This window comes from Lactuca saligna, chromosome 9 (genome assembly GCF_052625555.1).
Source record: "Lactuca saligna cultivar CGN05327 chromosome 9, ASM5262555v1, whole genome shotgun sequence".
In the NCBI taxonomy this organism is placed as follows: Eukaryota; Viridiplantae; Streptophyta; class Magnoliopsida; order Asterales; family Asteraceae; genus Lactuca; species Lactuca saligna.
The window spans coordinates 3561915-3586812 of NC_136425.1; the positions used below are offsets into that span (position 1 = coordinate 3561915).

At 36.4% G+C, this 24898-nt stretch overlaps 2 protein-coding genes and 1 long non-coding RNA gene across 9 annotated transcripts; all 3 read left to right on the top strand.

The window, feature by feature from the left end:
* Positions 1-403: 403 nt before the first annotated feature.
* On the top strand, positions 404-3522 carry LOC145014855 (uncharacterized). Its single transcript, XM_078973289.1, has 2 exons — positions 404-692; positions 3371-3522. The coding sequence occupies exons 1-2, from the start codon at positions 404-406 to the stop codon at positions 3520-3522; spliced, it is 441 nt and encodes a 146-aa protein (XP_078829415.1).
* A 530-nt stretch (positions 3523-4052) lies between these two features.
* On the top strand, positions 4053-6833 carry LOC145014277 (uncharacterized). The gene is made up of 2 exons (XR_013665476.1): positions 4053-4342; positions 4416-6833. It is a non-coding gene; the product is annotated as an uncharacterized LOC145014277 (long non-coding RNA).
* A 9331-nt stretch (positions 6834-16164) lies between these two features.
* LOC145014858 (auxin response factor 2A-like) lies at positions 16165-23796 on the top strand. 7 transcript variants are annotated; one of them, XM_078973295.1, is made up of 22 exons: positions 16165-16461; positions 16545-16601; positions 16770-17183; positions 17316-17433; positions 17627-18774; positions 18926-18985; positions 19058-19102; positions 19630-19759; positions 19844-19961; positions 20744-20859; positions 21096-21191; positions 21265-21315; positions 21411-21560; positions 21656-21740; positions 21877-21967; positions 22064-22219; positions 22283-22414; positions 22517-22592; positions 22661-22769; positions 22839-23017; positions 23087-23286; positions 23424-23796. In XM_078973295.1, the coding sequence occupies exons 8-22, from the start codon at positions 19727-19729 to the stop codon at positions 23506-23508; spliced, it is 1677 nt and encodes a 558-aa protein (XP_078829421.1). In that variant the 5' UTR covers positions 16165-16461; positions 16545-16601; positions 16770-17183; positions 17316-17433; positions 17627-18774; positions 18926-18985; positions 19058-19102; positions 19630-19726; the 3' UTR covers positions 23509-23796. The 7 variants fall into 7 exon arrangements, with proteins under 7 accessions (XP_078829421.1, XP_078829420.1, XP_078829419.1 ...); XM_078973294.1 differs by having other exon boundaries at positions 17627-18985; positions 19633-19759; XM_078973293.1 differs by having other exon boundaries at positions 17627-17837; positions 18535-18985; positions 19058-19759.
* The last annotated feature ends 1102 nt before the right edge of the window (positions 23797-24898 follow it).

Below are 24898 nucleotides of genomic sequence, written 5' to 3' on the forward strand. Positions count from 1 at the left end.
GAAGCACTATGATGATGCTACCACAGTGGCATGCATCATGGTCGCAACCATGTCCCCAGAACTGCAAAGGTACTATGAGGACTACTGTCCTTTTGAGATGAACAAGGACCTTATGGAAAATTACCATAAGCGAGCTCGTCAAGAAAAGTTTGAAGTAGTCAATTCACTCATGGCTTGCAAGATGAAAGAGGGGGAGTCGGTTGTATCTCATGTGCAAAGAATCTAACACTACATAGAGCGTTTGGTCAAGCTCAACATTCATTTTGATGAGGAATTGGCCATTGACATGGTCTTGAACTCATTGCCTGATTGTTATGGTAAGTTTATCTTAAATTACCATTTGAACAACACTGAGCAGACACTGGCCCAATTGCACAACTTGTTGCATACTGCTGAAGCAGGGATGAAGGGTAAAAGTAGAGCCTCCATTCCTACAAGTGCTCCTGTTCTATCTATTGGACAAGGAAAGAGGAAAAAGAGGAAAGGTCCTCCTAAGCAAAACTGGAAGGCAAAGGTCCAAGTCGGGTCATCTAGCGGTGGTCCAAAAGTTAAGCCCAATGCTTCCATTCCCCATGTTTCTGATCCAAAGGAAGTTGTTTGGTTTTATTGCAATAAAAAAGGGCATTGGAAGAGAACCTATCCACAATATATGCAGGATATCAAAGATGGAAAAGTGAAGCCGTCTTCAACAGGTATTTACACTATTTCTTCTAATAACTCATTATGTTCTCGTTCATGGGTCCTTGATATAGGATGTGGTTTTCACATCTGTTCTGATTTGCAGGGGCTAAAGGAAAGTGAGGAGATAGAGTGAGGAAGGATAAACTTGATCATGGGAAACAAGAAGTCTTCACCAGTGACCAAGATCGGAGTTTATCAACTTTTGCTTAGTAATGATGTTAGATTAGATTTATTGAATTGTTGCTATTCGTCTGAGATGACGAGAAACATTATTTCATTTCATGCATTGTTCAGAAAAGGTTTTAAATATTCTTTTAATGATTTGAATTGTTCAATTTCTGTTTATAAGAATGGTATTTTCGTGTTTGAAGATTTACCTTGTGATGGTGTGTATGAAACAGTGACTTGTGTTGATAGCTTAGGAAATAGTATGTTTAATATTGACTTGTCTAATAGTGTAGACAAGGCATGCTTGTGGCATTGTCGTCTTGGACACATTAATAAGAAACGCATAGTCCAACTCCAAAAGGATGGAGTGTTGGAATCATTTGACCCAAAACCAGATGATGTGTGTGAATCTTGTCTTTTGGGAAAGATGACAAAATCACCATTCACAAGGTCTTGTGAAAGAGGTGAAGGTTTGTTGGACCTCATACATACAGATGTTTGTGGACCCTTCAGATCAACCACAAGCGATGCTAATTGATTTTATGTGACTTTCACTGATGATTATAATAGGTATGGTTATGTATACTTAATCAAACATAAGTCAGAAACCTTTGAAAAGTTCAAAGAGTTTAAACATGAGGTCAAAAATCAATTAGGCAGGAAAATAAAGATACTTAGATCCGATAGAAGCGGAGAGTATCTTAGCATTGAGTTCAACGACTATCTAAATGAATGTGGGATAGTCTCACAATTGACTCCTCCTAGGACACCACAGTTAAATGTTGTGGCCGAAAGGCGTAATCGAACCTTGTTAGACATGGTTCGTTCTATAATGAGTCGTGCTCCACTTCCAATTCATCTCTGGGGCTATGCTTTAGAAAACTGCCGCCCACATCCAAAATCTTGTCCCAACAAAGAAGGTTGCCAAAACACCTCACGAAATGTGGATAGGGAAAGTTCCCTCGTTAGCGCATATTAAAGTCTAGGGTTGTGAAGCTTTCGTAAGATGAGAGACTCACGACAAGCTAGAAGCAAGAAGTGAGAAATGTGTTTTCATTGGTTACTTAAAACAGTCTTTTGGATATTTGTTCTACAGACCTAGTGAGAACGTGGTGTTTGTAGCTCGAAGAGGAGTCTTTCTAGAAAGAGAGATCATATTCAAAGAGGACAGTGGGAGTACGATTGACCTTGAAGAGATTTGAGAGTCAACTAATGAAGGAACCTTAGATGACACTAGCACTCAACTAGAGAAAAGAGTTCATGTTGAACCAGTTGATAATTCATTACCTTTTCGAAGATCCACTAGGGTGAGTGTGCCACCTGAGTTGTATGGTTTTCATATTACTTCAGACGGTGACACATTCATTAGTGATAGGACACTAGTGAATTTAGATGAACCAGTCTCTTATAAGGAAGCAATGGCGGGTCCAGAGGCTTCCAAGTGGAAAGAGGCAATGGACAACGAGATAAAGTCCATGTATAACAACCAAGTTTGGAATTTGGTTGATAATGCACCGGGTCGTAAGACAGTTGGGTGCAAATGGATCTTCAAGAAGAAGACAGAGATGGATGGGAATGTACATACATTCAAGGCTAGACTGGTTGCAAAAGGTTTCACACAAATCCTAGGGGTTGACTATGATGAAACTTTCTCTCCAGTAGCCAAGATTAAATCTATCAGGATATTGCTCGCCATAGCTGCCTTTCATGACTATGAAATCTGGCAGATGGATGTCAAGACTGCTTTCCTTAACGGGAAGTTAGTTGAGGATGTTTACATGAATTATCCAGAGGGTTTTGTTGATGCAAAGTTCCAATAGAGTGTGTAAGCTTGAGAAATCCATTTATAGGTTGAAACAAGCATCTCGCAGCTGGAATCTTTGCTTCCATGAGAAAGTCAAAGAGTTTTGTTTCTCTAGAAGTGAAGATGAGTTTTGTGTGTATATCAAGGCTAGTGGGAGTATAGTAACTTTTCTGGTGTTATATGTCGATGACATATTACTCATTGGTAACGACATTCCAACCTTGAACGAAGTTAAGTCTTGGCTTGGCAAGTGTTTTTCCATGAAAGACCTAGGAGAAGCCGCCTATATTCTTGGGATTAGGATATTGAGAGATAGAAAGAAGAGACTAATTGGACTTAGTCAGAGCACATACTTGGATAAGGTACTAAAGAGGTTTAGTATGGAAAATTACAAGAAGGGAGAGCTACCTATCCAGAGCAACACAAAATTGAGTAAGACTCAATGCCCTAGTACAGATGAGGAAATAGCTGACATGAGTCGTGTACCTTATGCTTCCGCTGTCGGATCAATCATGTACGCTATGACATGTACTCGCCCTGATGTGCCCTTTGCTTTGAGCATGGTCAGTCACTATCAGGGAAACCCAGACAAAGCTCATTGGATAGCAGTAAAGAATATACTAAAGTATTTGCGAAGAACGAAGGACTAGGTCCTTGTACTTGGTGGAAATGATACTTTGAGAATAGATGGTTATAGTGATGCCAACTTTCAAACAGATAGAGATAACTTCCGTTCTCAATATGGTTGGGTATTTCTACTGAATGGAGGAGCGGTTACTTGGAAAAGTTCCAAGCAAGATACGGTGGTTGATTCTACTTATGAATCAGAGTACATAGCAGCGAGTGAAGCGTCTAAAGAAGCAGCTTAGTTGAGGAACTTCATCGGGGATCTCGGAGTTGTTCCAACCATCCAGGAACCTATGGAACTATTCTGTGATAATGTAAACCCCTGTTTATACATTAAATAAATAAATAAATTAATGAATGACTCGTAGCCCTAAAACAAATAATCATATATGCAGGGTGTTGGTTCCAAGGAGTTAATTAGCACAGTTTTAGAAGTCAGGGATGAAAAGTGTGAGTTCCGGACTCAGTTTGTAAATATTTATGAAGATAAGGGTTCTGTGGTAACTGTTTGGATTTAATTTAAAAGGAAATGAGGTGGAAGGGTTGATTATGTCATAATTATGATATTGGAGGCTGTTTGGTAAATTTTGTACCTAAGGTGTAAAGGATTTTAATGCCGAGGGTCTAGATGGTAATTATCGGATTTAATTTGAAGAAGTATTCCAAATCTAGGGTAGAATGGGTAAATATTAGACTCAAGTTAGAAAGGCTATGTGGGGAGGGACTAAACTTGTTAAAAGGATGAAAGTTTGAAAGGAACACGGGACTTAAACCCGTCATTCCCTTCCTTCCCGTTTTTCTCTAAACACGCCTAACCCTAATGCTTCACTAGCCGCCACCATTGATGAAGACAAACTCGGCCGCCACCTGCCATGTTGAGTCCGACCGCCGCCTCCTTGACGTTGAAGCTGGAGTCCACCGCACCCAAGATCGACGGCGAAGCTGGTGCAAATGACGAAGAGCAGCACGAGGATGCCAGCAGCGGGTTGTCGCTGCCCTCCTCCGGTGAAACGAGCAACGTTCGCCACTGTGCAAGGCGTGGGTGTGGATACGAAGTTCTTGGTAATGATTGTACCCACTCATCTACTCGTTTCTCTTCGTTCTCTCTGTGATTTGGAATAGTTTTTGTCGGCAGGGGCTGCCGGTGGTTTTACACCACCGTTGTTGGTGTTTCCGATCGGTACATGCCACCGTAGTGGCTGGGTTGGGAGTGATTCGGTGTCCAGTTCTTGATTACGAGTGCGTGTGTATGATTGCTTGGCTGGGGACAAAGAAGAAACCACAGCCACCACCGTGAGGTGGTGGCTACCATCATAACCGCTGTTGTTACTGCCGTTTTGGTGTTGTTGCCACCGCCTTGAGCCACCAGGTGGGTGGTTGGAGTGTTGGATGCAATCTGAAGTTTATGTGTGTGTGCTTTGTCTAGTTGGAATACCAAGAACAACCACCGCCACCTCCGTGAGGTGGTGGCTGCCACCATGAACCACCGTGTTTTTGGGTGTGTGTTAGCATTAGTGTGAGTATGTGGCATTGGATATTTTACTTTGTAACTGTAATAGTGTCAAAATAATGAGAAGGAAAAGTCAAACCACCACCGTATGGTGGTGGCTGCCGCCTCTTGCCGCCACCGACCGCCGTGTCGGATGACGGTGTGCTTACTTTGTGAGTTTAATTCGTTTAGGGTGCTTGAAACCCTAATGGGCCAAAGTAGCTCAAATGGGCCCAATAAAACTTAATGGATCCTAATGAAACCCTAATGGGCTCAATGATATTCTAGTGGGCTTAATAGGCCCAATAAAGCACTAAATAACCTAAAAGTCCAACAAATTAATAATGGACTAGCATTTGTGTTGGAAAACCCTAATGCCAATAAATCTTAATTCGGGGAATTAATCGGGACACACGAGAATTATTTAATAACGTGGAATATTAAATAATGATCATTGACAAACTAGCGTAAGGCATAATGGACTTAACGAATTAAGTCCTTAATGGGTTAAGAAAGAAACATTGAACCTTAATCATCATTTTATGTGAAAACTCTAATTTGGGATTATGGGCTTTGACTTATAGAGACCCACATTTGGGCTATTGGAATGGAATTGTGTGATTAAGCACAATCACACCATATGACTTATTTTGAAGAATGATGGATTTAATGGATTAAGTCCTTAGAGGAATAATTCCTTTATGGGAGTAGGAAACTTAACCCTAATCGACATTTTATGTGAAACCCTAACTTCACTTGGGTTTATTGTTGGGTCTTTCTATTGGGCCTTGATGATTGGATTATTAATGGGCCATCCAAGAATAATTATATGGACTAAAATAATTAAATGGGCTTAGGGTAAGTCCCATGTAAGGGGTTGGGTCCAATTTGGAAAATTGAGCCATTGTTGGACCATAGTTGGATTTTAATGATTATATGATGTTGGACCTTAGAATAAGACCATGTATATGCTTGGGCTCAATTTGGAAAATTGGGCCATATGATGGGCTTTGACTCATAGTTGACTTTGGGCCTACGGATTGGGCCTTGGGCTTGAATAAGCCAAGCTTGGGGTAATGTAATTATCCAAAGTAAGTGTTTATGGTTATGTATTGGGACCCAATTATTAATTGGGTGTTATTTTGGTGTTGACCGTTCGGGAATCTATCAGCCAGTAGCTGGGGTCGAATCTGCAGGACTTCAGCAAGTGTGGGATTGTGTCTATGGGACTTCAGCAGTGTGAGGTGAGTTACCTTCTAGTAGCGGTGGGTCTACGACCACAATGTCGGCCCACCAGTAGGAGTTGTTATTGGATGATTGTCTTTGTGATAATTGTCTATGTTTGCTACTACCTGTTATGTTTATGTGCTAGCATGATATGATGTTATGTGATAGTGGTAGTAGGGGGTGAAATAGTCCCCGGTTACCGGTCAATAGGGCCGAAGGGGTAGATTAGTACCCAACTATGCTAGACAGATTATGATATATGTGATATGATATTATGTGGTAGTAGTAGGGGGTGAAATAGTCCCCACTTACCGGTCGATAGGACCGAAGGGGTAGGCTAGCACCCAGATATGCTAGGCAGTATATGACTTATGTGTTTATGCTATGCTTTTATGTGGTAGTGTTAGGGGTGAAATAGTCCCCAGTTACCGGTCGAGAGGACCGAAGGGGAGCCCAGCACCCAGGTATGCTAGGCAGTATCCGGTCGAGAGGACCGAAGGGGATGCTAGCACCCAAATATGCTAGGCAGTATCCGGTTGAGAGGATCGAAGGGGTAGGTCGGGTACCCAGATATGCCTGACAGTATATGTATGTTATATGATTGTATGGTATGTGGTATGATGGGGGAACTCACTAAGCTTCGTGCTTACGGTTTTCAGTTTTGGTTTCAGGTACTTCGTGTTTAAAGGAAAGGAGTCGGCTTGATCACAACGCATCACACTATCGTTTTCCGCACATGAGATCTTTGGGATTACACTCTGATATTGTTTTATGATAATATGTTTGATTATTTCTACTTTGGTTTTGACATGATATGATATTACAAATATTTTATTACACTGTTGGTTTTATAATGACGTATTTAAAAATGAAATTTTTGGCCTGTATTTTTGGGATGTTACAAATAATGAGGGAGCGGTTGCTTTAACTAAGGAACCCAGAGACCATGGTAAAACTAGACATATCGACAGAAAGTACCATTTCATCAGACATAGAGTAGAAGAAGGCCATCTTGTTGTAAAGAGGGTAACATCTGAAGATAACCCAGCAGACCCCCTCACAAAGGGTCTGAGTAGGGCTAAGCATATTCAGCATGCTCGAAGCACAGGGCTGAAAGATGATATTAGTTTTAGTGGTTAGATTAGTCTAGTTTAGAAACTTGTTACAAAGTAAATGTAATTGAATTTTGGTGATTAAATAATAAAGTATTATTTATGAGTTTGTTTACTGCCTATTGTCAATTGTTTATTATTGTGTTTCATATTTTGCATGTTTTACTTTCCGAATAATATGATTGTTCAAACTCTACAGTCGTTCGTACTTTTGGAAGTAAGTAGTGAATTGGATTGCAGATTGTCTAAGGATAGTGTAACAACGTAATTTTTCAAAACAATTTTTTCATTTCTTAAAAATATAATTTCATCCAAATCAAACCATAAAAATCCAATGTATCATAATCATATTTAAAAAACATGTCAAATCCCAAGATCAAATAAATCCAAATCCGCCTGCGCGTGTGTGTGTACGAGTCATGCTGGCACCTTCCCACGGTCCTCACTAGTTCCTGAAACACATAACACAACAACTGTAAGCATAAATGCTTAGTGAGTTCCCCAATATACCACTTACACACATACGCCCTTCCAGGCCACGACCTTCCGGTCTATATGTCTCAGGGAACTTTCATCCTGACCCGTGTCGACCTTTCAGTCCATAACTCCCTGACCTTCGGGTCTACATCATAATGCCTTCCGACCCATAACATAATGCCTTCCGGCCCAAATCAAGCATAGCATACATATCGCATACAAAACAGGCAACTTATAACATACAATGCATATATCTTATAGCATACCAGACCTTCCGATCACACATAGGTACCCTTCCAGGTACAGTATAATGAGAAGACTCACCTCGTATTATGTCTAAGTCTCTCGTGCTCGATATTTCTGAATCCCGTAACCTCGACCTAGCCTCGCCTAATCACATCAAATAGTCATTCTAAATCATTAACGACTCTCAAGGCTATACTATATTCCTTCTAAAATTCCACAAAAGGATAAAAGACCATTTTACCCCTCCCTGAACCAAAAGTCCACATGTTGACTAAAACCCTAAAAGTCAACAAAAGTCAACAGCAAGCAGTACGCGGGGGGTACCAGCTCCTGTATGCGGGGCGTACTCTTGCCTCCCAGAAACAGGGTATGCAACCCCTTACGCGACGCGTACTGGGATTACGCCCAACGTAATGCCCAGTTTCTTTGTTCAACACATTCAGGTCTTAAACGGTTAAGACTTGCATCCAAACTTCAGATCTAACCCCTCTAATATGTCTTAAACCATAAAGTTGGAACCTTTAAGCCTTTGCATGGCTGTAAAGGTCACTTTGTGCTCAAAACACCTTTCCTCTTTCCATAATGAGACTATAACTCATGCATGCCACAAGATCCACGTCCAAGACTCGATTTTTATGACTCATCAACACATTTTACACTAGAAAAGGTCAGATCTAAGCTTATGGAGACTCCTTGCACATAAAGTCTCCAACTTTGAACCAAAAACCCTAAAAATGGTCCAACAAGCAAAACTTATGAAGAACAAGGAAATCTTTGAGCTTTTTACCCCAGGAAGGATCTCCAACCACTGTAGAACTCAGATCTACACTTGTTCTTCAACTTCTAGCTCCAATAATGGCTCCCTCTTATCCTTCTTCACCTTGAAAAGACAACTTCAAGCTCAAAAACTCACACACAAGCTAAAGCACGAATCTCACCTCTCCAAGGGTTCTCTCAAGGGTGTATGGTGGCTAGGGCAAGGGACTACATGTTCCTTTTACAGTGCAAGGCCACAAATTAGGGTTTTACATCTGGGTTGGTTACGCCCGGCGTAACCTTGGGTACGCCCAGCGTACCCGGATGAACACGCGTATAAATTAAGCGCATGAGTACGCGCGGCGTACGCCCCATTACGCCCAGCGTACTCACCAAATCATCTTTTCAACTTCAAGGGACTAAAATGCCAACTCTCAAAAATAGAAGGGCCATAAAGCTAACCTGGAATTCAGGCTGTTACGGATAGACATAGCAATAGAATTGCTGCAATGTTCATGAGTACTCAGAGAGTGAGATTTGAGTATTGGATAAACCCACGTGCAGAGTATTACTTCATGGAATTCATCACGAGTAATACTGAGACGATAATATCTATGATCTTGAAACAGAGATATATGAGTTTTAATTTGCAAGTCGGCTATACATTGGTGATACGAAAACGCATCAGTAACGTGGTGTTATAAAACGTATTGTCATGTATGGTTTGATGAGTAAAAGATACAAGCATATGGGTCAATTTTTATTTGTTCCTTTTTCCTTGACGGGAAAAGCGATATCTGTGGGCCCCTCGATGATATGGTGCTGACTTTTGTGCTGGGCCCAGCTAGGACTGAATTGATGTGTTCAATTAGAAGTCCTATATCATCACAAATCAGAAATCGGGAAACATAGATTATGGACAAAGAGATTGATTGTATTCCATGTCTTATGTCTAGGGGTATCTAGTAGAATGAAGGGTCATGTGATCACTTATCTTAGGACATGTAACTGACTGGGTCAGAGTTCGACAACAGCTTTTGGAAGCTACAATTTGCTGGTCAAATTTAGAAGTCATACTAGCAATTATAGTTACAAACTTATCAAAGTGGGAGATTGTTGGATTAGGTGTCTAAGCCCATAACTATAATACGTATGCACTTGAATTGATAGCAGCACAGTCCTTTTGGGTTGCCCTCAAACCTAGCAACCGAACAATGAAATTATGAAATGAGAGATATTAATTTATTATGAGATTAATAAATTAATATAAATGATTTATTAATATGTTAAAAGATTAATATATTAATTAAGAATCATTATGTTTAATTAATAGTTAACAACAAAAATAATCAAAATAAATTTTGGGGTTAAAAGTGTTAATTATAAAGTGCAGGGACTAATTTGCAATTATCAGATAGTTGAGTGGAAGGCTCCAGAACCTCCTTGGAAGGAGGTGGACGAAATCTATAGGGGAAACCCTAAGGATTTTGTCCAAGGGGTTTTAAATAAGGCCCTTAGGTTTGCTTAGGCCCTAAGCAAAGGAGCATTACGGTTTTCCCTAAACCCCAAATCCCTTAGCTATATAAGGAGCCTCCCAGCTCCTAAAATCGGTCACTCCTACCTTGGAAGAAACCCTAGGTTGAAAATTGCATACTCCATCCCTCTCTCTCCTTCTAGTTTCCTTCTTGCTAGTTCTTGGGTGTGATTCCATTAGAGGCATTACATTTGTGGTGCTAAGCTTCCAAGAAGATCAAAATCTAGATCAAGAGGATTGTCAATTGTTTGCTATAACAATGGAAAGGTATGTAACTCCTAAACCCTAGTTTGTTATTTTTGAAAAATTGCCTTTCTCCTCTAGGGTTCTTGTTTTGCAATTCAAAGTTATATGTTCAATAGTTAAAACATAGATCCAAAGTAGGTTGCATGTGAACTTAGGAATTGTTTTTCTAGTTTATTTGTTTAACCTAAACCCCATCAATTCTCATACTGTTCCATCTCAACCTCCTTCTCCTCCTCATTCCATTATTCCAATCACGATTGCTCCATGCCCTCCTCCAACCTCCTCTTCAACTCCTACTTCTAACCCATTACTCCCACCAGTATTCACAGAAACAACCACCACTACCATTACTGTCGAATCTCCAGTTCGTGTCCATGCATCTGATACGGGGGCTAGAACTTCAGGTGTTGATACCCCAGTTACTTCACTCCCACTATCTCCAACTCACCCTGCTGAATATGATACCTTTCATTACAGCCCCTACACTGTTCAGAGTGATGATGATGATGGTGATGCTCCAGTTACCAAAAGGCATCTCAAAGCCTTGAATGAGAAGCTTAATACTCTGGTCGCCTCTTCATCCCAATCCTCAACCGCTGCTTACTCTGAAGTTGCAGTGAAAGGTATGCTTAACAACTTGGTTACAGAACATGCAGCTAATCTTTCCAAAGTCCACAAAGTCATTGAAGATTCTACTTCCTCTTGTCTCCAAACGACCGAAAAATTCGATAAACTAATCTTTGAGACGAATACGTTCATTACCGAGATTCACATAGCGGCTGCTAAGAATGCTTCTCAAATGAATGATGCTATTGACAATCTGAATGCTTCACTCCGAAAAGAACGAGAGTCCCTTGAGAAGCTTCGGGCTGATATCTCTGTTAGCAACTCCGAGTTTCAGCAGTCTATTTCTTCAAGTCTTTTCAAATTCCAAGAAGACTTAGCAGTTGAGAGCAAAGTCATGGACAAACTTGCACTTCGTACCACTCAATCAATGAAGCTCAAGCACGCACAAAAGGAGATTGATGATCTCAAGTCAAAATGAGCCGGTATAAAAGTTGTGTGAGTGATGTCAACTCCTTGCTATCCAACCTTCTTGAAGCCCATGATCATATCCTGACCATCACCATCCGGAGGCACCTTGCTGATAAAATTCATCCTACGATTGCTTTGTTAAACAGGATTGAGGGTTTTCCGGAGGTCCCTGTCCTTCCCGAATAAGGGGGAGATCAGTCAGTAAAAGCAGGGACGAAACCAAAGATCACCAATGAACCGAAGGGTAATGAAGCTTTGGGTTCAAGAAAGCTAGACAAAGGGAAAAAGAGTCTTGAAGAAGAAGAAGAAGAAGAATCAGTGGAAGATAAATTGAAATGAAAGGCCCATGATCAAGAGCTTGATGAAAATGCTTGGATTGCAAAAGAAGAAGAAGAGAGGGAGCGAAAGCAGAAAGAGGCTAATAACACACTGGAAAGCAAAAAAAAACTTTGTTTCCTTTGTGGACATTAGATACGTTGATAAAAAAATCTATCGAATCTCCAAGTTCACTTTGGCTGGAGCCGGCCATCTCCTTTGATCCGGAGAACTCAAAAGACTCACAATTTGATATGCCAATTACCAGGAGAGCTTTCATTTTTCATTGCTTTGAGCAGATTGCCTCTTTTCCCTCTCCGGATCCAAAGGTTGATAGAGAATTGATTGATTATTATCTTGCCTTCTCACAACCTCAATACCTGACTTGGAGTGCATATAAAATTACCATTGTCAAGGTATTGAAGCCAGTTACCACAGGGGACTTCGTCAATGTGAACTTTTGAGTCACTCATGGTTCTACAGATTCGGTCCATGAGTTTTCCCTTGCCGAACTACCGAATCTCAATCCTCATAACTGGATTGTGTTGACGAGCTACTTGTTGACTAATCAGTAGAAATACGAACTCATTCTTGCTCATATCAAGCGAATGTTGGTGTCGTACATACACGGAGTAGCAAAATTCGATCAGGAAGTTGCCAATGCTTTAAGACGTAAGTCCACTGTAAAACCAATCGGAAAGGCGAATGATTTGAATAACATGCGTATGGGCCAGATTGACACCGAACATTGGACGATGATGTTCACTAAAGGATGTAATCCTCTATTAAAGTGCCTGTTCGCTTTGCCTGACAAACATCTGTTCTCTACGGTTTGCATTGAACATATTTTGGACATTATCAACAGATGTAAGTTCAATAATAATGCTTCAAAGAAAAACTTCAATGACATGCTTCGATGGTACATCAACTTTCGTCGCACTATTCTTGTTATCATACTGAAGCTGTTTAAAACGGTAAAGAAGATAACTCTTACATTGCAGCAGTGATCTCTCCCTTCAAAGACGCAACGGGGGAGAATGTTAGGTATTGAATATTGCGCCATTACGCTTATTAAGTTAGTCCATTATAGTCACGATACTGGGCCTGTCCAGCCGTGTTTTGTTTATTAGGGCTAGAATATAAATGGTGCATGCATGCATCATATTGGATACCTTTTTGACAATTTCTTTCATTGTATTATAACCCTAACGCAACCTCTACAGTAGCAGTTCTTCTTAGAGCTCTTCCGAGGTTGTGGATTATTAATCATTCGACATCTGTTTGATTCATTCTTGTGTTCTCATTTAATTTACATTCTTGGTTTGCTTGTTAAGAATCTAATCGATCTCAAAGTTCTTTTAGTCTCATCACTAACACTCCTATGGTGTACATGCAACCCTAGATACATTGGATCTATGTTTTCTCTATTATACATGAAAATTTTCAATTTTCCAAGGCATCATCCTAACTAGCATATTATAGAGTATATACAATACAAAAAATCTAGTTGAATGACATACCTTTTCTTGTAGCTTGATTCCTTGGACCTTTAAGAGCCTAGCACCCTAAGTGTGATGCCTCAAATGCTTCACACAACACCACCAACAATGGAGGACTTGAGAGAGGGTTCCTTGCTTCACAAAAATCGGCTAGCACTCTTCTAAGCTCACTTAGGTGCTGATTTTGGTAGCCATGAGGTTCCTTATATAGTGTGACACAACTAGGGTTACACCATGCAAACCCTAATATGCATGACTTTCCACATTCCTCATGCTTCATGAGTTTAACCTCCATGGAGTATCCATGGGTCACCACATGGGTTTAGCTCAACATAAAGAATAATGGACCATAAGCTCACTTTATAAGAATGAATGATTTACACAATCAATCCCCATTTATTTAATTAGTCTCTTTTGATCATAAAATTAATTCCAAATTAATTCTTGATCAATACTAATTAAATAATATGATTTTATATTAATATATTAGAACTTATAATATATTAATAAATCACAAATATCCTATTCTCAAAAGTCCATCCTTACAAATTGTTCCGGTGCCATGCAATCCAAATGGACCATGCTACTCTCGGGTGAAGTACATACCAATTATAGTTATGGGCTTAAACACTAAATCCAACAAAAAGGTCTTATTAAGATTTATGATTTTAAATTTCCAAAAGATTAACATTTAAGAAACTTTAGTACATCTTTTTATATGCAAAAAATACCAAATGGAGAAAAATACAAAAGAACATGGTTGGTTTGTTCCATAGATATAAATAGAGTTTTTTTTTTTTTTTTTTTTTTTTTTTTTTTTTTTTTTTTTGTAAATTATTTAATGTCAATACATCTACATGTTCATTAGCACATAAAGGTAACAATGATTGGAACACTACTTTGTAGTACTAAAAAGACATAAAGCAAGTAACAGACACATTCTTAATATGAGGTCGGGGATTGACTTACAAACTAGATTAGCAAATAATAAAACAATTGAAAAGCAAATCCAAGAACAAATAAATAAACAAAAAGAACATTGGAAAAATTTGTTAATAAGAATCATTGTTGTAGTAAAAAACTTTAGGAAAAAAATAATTTAGCATTTCGTGGAACAAATGAAAAGATTTATGAAGAAAACAATGATAATTTTTTAACTATAATTGAAATGATTGCAAAATTTGATCTTATTATGCCAAAACATATTAGGCGAATTAATGACAAAGAAATTCATAATCATTATCTTGGATACAATATGCAAAATGAACTTATTAGTTTATTAGGAGAAGAAGTTAAAAGTAAATTATTAAAAAAGTAAAAGAAGCTAAATACTTTTCAATAATACTTGATTGTACTCCTGATACAAGTCATAGGAACAAATGTCAATTATCTTACGATGTTAATATCTTTCAACAACGACTATAGAAGTTAAGGAGTACTTTCTAGAATTTTTAATTGTGGATAATACAACCGGTAAAGGCTTATATGATGCTATAATTGATGAAATTAAAAATATAGGACTAGATATAACTGATGTTAGGGGTCAAGGTTATGACAATTGATCAAATATGAAAGGAAAACATCAAGTTCTATAGAAAAGATTATTAGATATTAACCTTAGATCATTCACACTCCTTGTGGTTATCATAGTTTAAATTTAGTAATTTGTGATATGGCTAATTCGTATGATAAAGCCAGTGAATTTTTTGGAGTTATACAACGTATATATTCAATATTTGCTTCATCAACTCAAAGGTGGAAAATATTACAAGATAATATATCAAACATAACACGTAAATCATTATCACAAACTTGTTGGGAAAGTAGGATAGAAAGTGTAAAAACAATTAGATTTCAAGCATCACAATTAATAAATGCACTTTTACAATTATCCAAAAATTATGGATATCCAAAAATTAAAAGTAAGGCTAAATGTTTAGCTACATATGAACTTGAAAACTATGAATTTTTATTAGGAATGATTATTTGGTATGATGTTTTGTTTGCTATTAGCACTGTTTGCAAAATCTTGCAATCAAATGATATGTGTATCAATGATGTTATAGATCAACTAAATGAACTTTTGTGTTTCTTTGAACAATATAGAGAAAACAGATTTGAAAAGGCTTTGGATTATGCAAACGAATTGGCTTTAGAAATGAAAGTAAAACCAGAATTTTGTGAAACACATATCATTCAAAGAGATAAACGATATGGTGAAAATGTTGCTAATAAAACTATTAAAACTCAACTTCCATTATTTAAATTTGATTACTTTTTATATATAGTAGATAAAATTATCACTTCACTTAAAAGTAGATTTGAGCAATTTAATGAGTTCAAAAATATTTTTGGTTTTCTATTTAGTATAAAAAAATTAAAATTATTTGATGAAAATACTTTAAAAGAACATTATTTAAATCTTGAAAATCATTAAAACATGATGATAGCTTAGATATTGATGGTTTAGATTTATTTCATGAACTAAAACTTTTAAGAAATATTATACATTACAATGTCATATAGTTATTAATAATTACAAAGTTTAGTTCTTTTTCAAATACATATGTTGCCTATAAGATTATTTTAACTATTCATGAAAAAAAGTTTTTCTAAATTAAAATTGTTAAAAGATTATTTAAGATCTACAATGTTACAGTAAAAAATAAATTGATTAGCTATTTTGCCAATTATATATATATATATATATATATATATATATATATATATATATATATATATATATATATATATATATATATATATATATATATATATATATATATATATATATATATATTAAAGCACATGGACTCTAGGAACATGATTCTTTTGGACTTTTGATATTGGCCACATGAACTTCATCTGTTTTGATTTTTAGTCCCTTTCGTTCATTGATTTGATTTTCGCCACATACTTTTAATTTCCTCATAAGGTTTGACTTGGGTTTGACTGCATCTGAGGCTGCTACGTGAAAACGCCATCGTCCATATCTTCCAATCATCGACTATTGTCCCTGCTACGCTCTCTCTTTCACAATTCACATACAATCCATAAACCACAAATATCCCAACCCTACGATTGAAGGAATATCGATTACGAGACCGATGTTCTCTACAAAACTTCATACTTCTTCTTAGCCTTCTCTTTCCATAAGTGGGAACCGATTCAATGAATGAAGCGTCAAAAATCCCTGAAACCACGCGACTTTCATTAGATCTTTCGCCTATTTCTGTTCCCTAAAGGTTTGCAACCAAAAAAACCTCTGCTATCTTCTATTTCAGTGCCTATCTTTTGTAGGTTTCAATGAATTTGATACGGATTTCAGGGTCGGCTTGCGAATTTCAGATATATCATCACTAATTTCGGATTTCAACAAAAAAAGGTATCACCAAACCACCTCATCGCTCTTAATTTTAGGGCTTCTGCTTCTTCTACAAATCGACATCCAAAACAATCCCGATAACACTCTGCATTTGTCAATATGATTTCATTTTCGGGTTTTTTTTTGAATCCCAGTTATGTTTCTTTCTTGATTTTGTAAACCATATAGGTGTGTAAAGTTATGGACAACATGATGATTGCTTGATTCCAAAAATTGCACCCATGGATTTTTGGTATCATAATTATGCTTTTAAGGATGAAGTTGTGATCGCCACCCACCACGTATTCGATGAAATTACTACCTCGATTATTCTATTTTCTTATCTTCACTTTACCTGTAATCTATGATTTCAAGACCATATTTTGTATTGGTTTATTGGATGGATTCATTGTTGTTTTAAATAGGATGAAGTTGGTTGGAGGTTTTAAGATCCATGACAATAATGGAGTAGAACATCAAGAGTAAAGAGGAAACTGTTGTAAAAGTAAAATGTTTAGGTAGTAAAAATGGGAGTCACTACTGGATAAAACAAAAAGAGAGATAAACGTGTTCAAGTTTCATCACATGGAAACTGTCAGCTAGGTTAGAATCTGGTTATTTTATATATATATATATATATATATATATATATATATATATATATTATCTATTGAATGGTGTTTAAGAAAGATTCCAATTTGTCTGATCAACCCTACATGCTTAATCTTATTGTAGAGATCCTTATGGAATGATCATAGTTGTTAAGGAGAGGTGGCAGAATAAGAATATCATTGTAACATTTCACAAGGATAAATGGGTGTTGGATCAGTTGGAGAACAAAGAGGCTGTGGAGGTAAAATAGATGATACTTTCCTAATTTTCATTACATCTAATCCTCAAGTAAATAAGCATCTCTATTACAAGTTAACAAGGTCGAACATTGGATGGAAATATATGTTAAAAATGAGGAAAAATAAACTTAACATGGATGCGACTAAGAGAGTCAAAATGATTCAAATTGTTTACTGACTTCATCCTTTTGCTAGGTACACAATGTAACAAGATGTTTCAGATGATCACCTGGATGCAATCAACTTCATCTATAAAGATTTTTGCTTTGAGTTCTTGAAGAAACAAATAAACAATCGGATCTGAAGACGAGATATGTATCAAAGAATATATGGAGATATGTTTACGTATTATTTCAATAAAAATGAGATACTTATCATGCCTAATTTAGGATTTTAAATGGAAAAGGTAGTGTTCATTTATTTTCTTAGTCTTTTACTTATTAAAAAAAAACTATGTAAAATTGATGGCAGTATACATAATATATGGAACCATGGAGATTGAATCTCATGAGTATATGGCAAAGAAAATTCAATCTGATCCAATCTAAAGACTTTGAAAAAGCATCTCCAACCCATGCGGTCATTTTCCTAATTGAAAAACATTTAGTAAAAAAAATTGATTATAAAAATTTTATTAAAAAATTTGTATCTAAAATATCTAGAAAAATTAACTTTATATCTTAAATATATTCACAAAAAAACATATACATAATAAAAAAGAAAATTTAACTCCGCCATTTATAAACCTTTTATTTTATTATTATCGATCCCAAATCCGAATAAAAAATAATGGTTTATAACATTAACTATCATAAATTTCAAAGTTTTGATCCGCTTAAAGCCCAAAATTAGGCCTTTGAACATTGGCCAGGTCATTTTCTGTTGGTCTTAACTTGGGTTTTAATATAGAAGATAGATAAACTCCATCCCCATCACATAAAAAGCCACATTTTGGTGCATAAATCTCAAAATTAACACCGCCGATGAAATACTTGATACATATATGAGTATGGAGACACGGGTGTTTTGTTATTCAACTACCAAATATATGAGTATGTGCTTCTTATTTGCATAAACATTGACGATACATTTTTTTGTGACAGAGGAGGGCAGAATGAATTTCATATCGGGGTTCAGTGAGCAGTTAGACTGCAACATGGCCCTGATTGTGGCAGGGGCTTGCAAGGTCAAGGAGTCCGAGAAGGCACATCAGATGGTTTAGATATATAAGCTTTTGGAGTAGATATACGTGATAGCTTCACAAGAGAAATCGTGTTTCCATCTCCATCTATATATGTTTTATTGGTTGATCAATGTTCCATTACACCCAATAATTTGAGCGGGTGAGTAATTCCATGCTTCAACACCTAGAGAATTTAACATTCCAAGTGAGGGTGTACAGTTGTGTTACTATCCCATAAATCTACTCCAAAAAGCTTGCGTATGTTTGACCAACATTCTTAACTCCGCTTAAATCTGTCTCATCTTTTCAAGAGTAACTACAGAAGTCTCTCTGGAAAGATCGATCATCAATCAGAATGGCAAGGGATGAAGGTAATTCAAAATTCTCCTAAAAAGTATTTCAGACAAAATACCATCTGTATGTTTAATTTGGAAATGGTGCAGGTTTTCTGGACTTGAATTGTTCTTTCGAGAGGGTTTCTTCATGGAGTATGTGATCTCTTGATTCCGCTCAGTAGTAACTTTCTTTTTATCTGTTATAGCAAAAACTTATAAATCAACCCAATTTTTGGTAGTGGGTGTGTTCCTTGTGTATGTAGTACAATTAAAATTATTGATGTTGGAGTATTTTATGATTCCCATACCTATGAAGTATATGTAGTACAATTTTTGGTAGTGGTGTGCAGAGTGCAGTGCAGGATGTTCTCCATTGTAAGGTGTGTTGATTATATTCATTTTTCTCATCAAAAAAGAAACATTCTTGAAGAACCCTTGTCTAGGTGAAATGGATACAGAGAGGATTAGGATCTGCATATAGCTCCTCACTTCCTCTTCTTTTTCCTGCTGGATTTTTTCTTCTATTTGAAGCCTTTGATGCTGATTTCTTATACATCAGCAATTAAATTCAGATATCTCATATACGTAACATGTTACCATTGTTCAGTGGTTCATGTTGTTAGTGATGATAGATTGCCACCAGAATAGAAATAATTTTGATGCTCTTTAACTCCCCACAGCAGGCCTGAAGTGATGATCATCTCTTGATTCCAATTTCTATAAGCTTGGTTTCAAATCATGTCAAGTCAAGCTTAGAGATCCTCTGTTTCACAAGCTATGAGGTCTCAACCAGAATGGCAATGGCTGAAGGCAATTCAAAATTCAACTCACATTTTTTTTAAGACACCTACAGATAAAATACAACATGTATCTTTACTTTTGAAGTTTATGCAGGTTTCTTGGGCTTGCTCTTCTGAGTGGTTTCCTCACAATCTCTTGTTTCTGCTGTGCAACATCAACAACAATAATTTCTTCTCTTGGGCTGAAGAGATAATGGTAAAAAGTCATGAAAGTATGGTGATTTTTTGTTATTTATTTATTTTTGTATTAATTTTCTTGTAGCAACCACATTAAATTGTAATATAGTTATGAACATAACGACAAAAGCGCTTTTGTTGAAATGTGGATTCGAGTAATCCGATATTGATTCTGTAAACATATATATATATATATATATATATATATATATATATATATATATATATATATATATATATATATATATATATATATATATATATATATATATATTCAAAGAAACTTTTGGTGTAAAATTGCCTCATTCATTTGGAAATGAAATATGCTTTTAAATTACTGACAACCAGCTATGATACATAAAATGTTCTACTCTTTTTTCATGAGATGTTGAACAAAGTTTTATCTGAATTGATAACAAATTTAAAGTGGACTTCTTAGGAAGGAACGCGTGATAATTATGTTTGTCAGCTTGCGTGTGTTCGCTAAATATCACGACTTTATAACTAATAAATGACATCCAACATAAAAATGGTTGCACATTTTATGAGAGTAAAGTTAGTATTTTTGCACAATTTATGAGAGTAAAGTTTGTAGTGTGTTATATAAGGTGCATAATAGTAGAAGAACAGAAGCAGCATTGTGGTGGTGAAGCTTTTTTCCTCTACCATTTGTATTCTTTTTCTGCTTTTCTTTTTTCTAGCATCAAGAAAGATGGCTTCCTCAAGTAAATTTCAGGATTTCATATCTGTTTATGTGTTTGAATTAGCATCAATTTGTTGATAGGATTAATTTATTTATGTTTTTTTTTACTTGTAGGCAATGATCAGGTTGATCTGCATACTCAGCTATGGCAAGAATGTGCTGGCCTCTCTGTGAAAGTTCCCCGTGTTGGCGATAAGGTCTTCTACTTCCCTCAAGGCCACCTTCAGCAGGTTTGTTTATATGCAATCCACATTAATTGCTTCATTTAATTCGTATTTGACTAATTATAAACACATCTAGTTGGATTATTTTGAGTTAATTAATATGTTATCTTACAACTTCAAAGTCTTGCAACTCTTATATCCCAATTCCCAAACCAGATGGCGTAAAATGACATATTTTATTATTTGTAACTAGTTTAAAATGTTTTTTTTTTTTGATTTTATGATTTATGAATTGGTATTAGGTTGAGGTGTATATGAAGCAGGAAGGCATGAGTGATATACCATCCTATGGGTTACCTTCAAAGATTCTTTGCAAGGTTGTCTGTGTTCAGTTAAAGGTAATGTCAAATGTTCATCTGTAGCAATATTTTTAGCCACTTAATTTTCTTAATTTGCAGTTGTAATTTTCAGGCAGAAGTTGATACCGATGAAGTGTTTGCTCAGATCACTTTGATTCCAGATGTAAGGATATGTTATGATTTTTTTCTTTAACCGGAAAAAGGTAGGATCTGACTTTTAAGATTGAATGGTTTAATTTTTTTCAAATGATTTTATAGTGTGAAGAACCTAAAGGATCAGCCTTTAGAAGTGTTCCTCAAAAGATTCCTGCAACTTCTTTCCGGAAGAAATTAACTCCTTCTGATGTAATCAAACAAGGGGGATGCAACCTACACAAGAAACATGTTGATCAAACCTTTCCACCTCTGGTATTTAATGTTGATTTGCTGTAAAATTTTATAAATTTTCAAAGTTTATATTATTTATTTATATGGTCAACATTGTCACCTTGTTCTTGTTGTAGGACATGAGTCACGATGCGCCATCTCAAGAACTATTTGCAAAAGATCTTCATGGGAAAATATGGAACTTTCACCACATCTGTCGTGGTAATGAATACCTTTTCATAAAATTCCATGAAAATCAAAACCATTTATAGTTGATCTCACAATTAATGAGCATTACCAGTAAAGCAGTATGATTTTGTTTTCATTTTTTTTTTTTTTGGATAATTTTCATTTACAGGTGTACCAAAGCGACATATACTAACTACTGGTTGGGGTAAATTTGTGAGTGCAAAGAGGCTTGTGGTAGGAGACACCTGCATTTTCTTAAGGTTCTCTTTCTAGTTCTATCTCACTACCTTGTATTAATTGTATGTGTTGTATATATAAAAATATAGTATAACTTTGCATTTTGTTGTGAGTGACAGAGGGCAAAACTGTCTTTATGTCGGGGTTCAGCGGGCAGTGAGACTGAACAAATTGTCAACAGATTTATCATGCGTTAATATGCAGCATGGCATATTACTCACAGCCCTTGAAGCAATCAACACAAGAACCGAATTCACAGTATATTACCATCCTCGGTAAGCTTCTCTTTCATCTCTTTGCCCGATTCAAACTGTTACTGAATCTTTGGATTATTGCAGGATCAGTCCCTCAGGATTTATAGTTGCCTATAACCATTTCATGGAATCGCTTAAAGTTAACTTTTCACCGGAAACGAGGGTTGAGATGGTTTTAGATGAAGGAGGAGAGGAGCCGGAGTTTAACCTGAAAAAGTTGGTATTTTTTTTTTTTTTTTTGGGGGGGGGGGGGGGGGGGGGGCATAACTAAGAATCAATAAGATTTTATTATTAATTAAATTCGAATGGTGTTGGCAGGTTTTCAGGGACCATAATTGGAAAGGAAGATGTTGATCCTAGTAGGTGGCCTGGGTCTGAATGGCAGTGCTTGAAGGTAGTAATAGCTATTTTTTTGGAGACCCCAAAGGGTAAAATAGTAAATAATTAGAAAATGTGTTGCAGGTTTGGTGGGATGGCACGGCCTCTGGAGATGTTCCTCCTAAGAGGGTTTCCCCGTGGAGCATTCAGGCGGTTGTTTCTGATGGGCAACCGCAAAAGAGATCCATGATTGGTAAGTAAAGCAAAGTTGTTGTTTTCAAATATTTACCAATAAATAAAAGCCATTTTTGGGTTGGTGCAGGTTATAATAATAAAGATAAAGAGTTGGGAATGCAAGGTGAAGGAATCAGAATGCGAGAAGTGAGTATTCCCAGGGAAGATAAAAAATGCAGGGTTTTTGGAGTGGATATGGGGGGGCATAGCACTAGCACTAGCAACACACATCCTCCAAACCAACAATCCAGCCCTAGTTACATAAAGGTAAGTATTTGGTTTTTGTTAAGGTTACTGTGAATATGGTGTAAATAAATAAATATTTAATTAATTAAGGTGTTGAAGCATGGAAGTTTTGTTGGAAGATGCGTGGAGGTATCACGTTTTAGTGGGTATGGAGGGCTTATGTGGGAGCTTGACAGGATGTTTGGGTTTCAAGGAGGGTTGGTCAGCGGCTCTAGCGGATGGATTGTCACATATAATAATAATGGAGATGGAGATGCCAACAAAAAGCTGCTTGGTGATGTCTCGTGGTCGTAAGTATTTTTTTTTTTAGTTAATGTTAAGAGTTTAGATGTATAGATTTATATGTGAAAAATGGGTGGGGTTTGATTTTAATGCTTATTATTGAAGATAATAAGTAACCAATGGGTGAAAATAAAAATGAATGCAGGGAATTTAGAGGGGTGGTGCGGAAGATGTGTATCTGTCCAAAGGAAAAGGAAGAGGCTGCTACATGGAACAAAATCAGCGGGTAGCAAGCAAGACAAGCCAGATGCCATGGACTGCTTCTCTTCTCTTCTCTTCTCTTCTCTTCTCTTCTCCGGGTTTAGCTTTATTTTTGTGGGTGTCTGGTTTGCAACTAAATGCATGCCCAGGAGTTTGTTGTTCATTTCATAAACAATACAACTTTATTTTCTTACAGATATCTTAGGGTGCAAAGCTCTTGTCTTGGAATCCAAACATATATGTTAGGTTTATAATGTGTATTATCTAAACATTAATTACTAAAAAATGCTTCAGATAAATGATTTTATTTTCCTTCATTATTTATTTCTTTATCGTTTGATTTTTTTTTTTTTTTTTATATTAAGTATAAGTATTATATCTATAAAATATTACATTAAAGTTTATGATAAAATAAAATTGTAAAAAATATATAACATTCCTCTATAGTTTACAATTTTAAAGTTTGCAAAAATATATATAATAAAAAATGACATTTAGATTGGTAGTGTCGGTAAGTAATTAATAAACTGGATGCATTAAGACCATCAATACTATCATGGACCCGCATGATACTTATCATAATCACTACTTTTTAAAGGGAAGTGATTCGTACACAATAGCTTTTTGTCATACATAACAATTCATGTATTATATAGTTGTACAATACAGCATTTTAAAGCACCAATTGTTGTATATGGAGAAAATTTGTTGTGTACAGATCAGCTCCCCCTTTGAAAACAAAAGTAGGTCATATGTTAGAATATTAAAATAAAAGAAAGGCATTTTATGAATTCATTATATATATATATATATATATATATATATATATATATACACACACACACACACACACACTATAACATAGTCATATCTACAAACACCACATTGATTTGAAAATTCTACCCACTTTTTACAAGACACCAAAGGGTAAAATAGTAAAATGCCAGATATAATTTGAAAATGTTGCAGGTTTGCTGGCATGTAACATCCCGATTCCAAAGTATGAGATTTATGGCTTAAAAGATAATTTCATTTTTGAACTCGTCGAGTTGAGGGCCTCAACTCGACGTGTTGGAAGCTTCCCAACTTGACGAGTTGTTGAGAAAACTCGACGAGTTGTTGAGAAAACTCGACGAGTTGGTGGTTGATTATTAAACCCTAAATTTTAGGGTGTTGCACCCTATTTAAAGGCCTTATGGCCTCCTTATCCGCCCCCTTTGTCCAGAAAATCCTAGTTCTTGCATTCTCTCATATTTTTGTGTGTGTATGAGCTTAGGAGTGTTTCTTGGCGTTCTTTTGGAAGGAGCTTGGAGTTTGAAGAGGCTTGATTGAGAGGAATGTTGTAGATCCGGAATCTTCTCTGTTGTTGCAACCATTTTGAGGTATAAAGTCGATACCTTGATCATTTATTGCTAGATC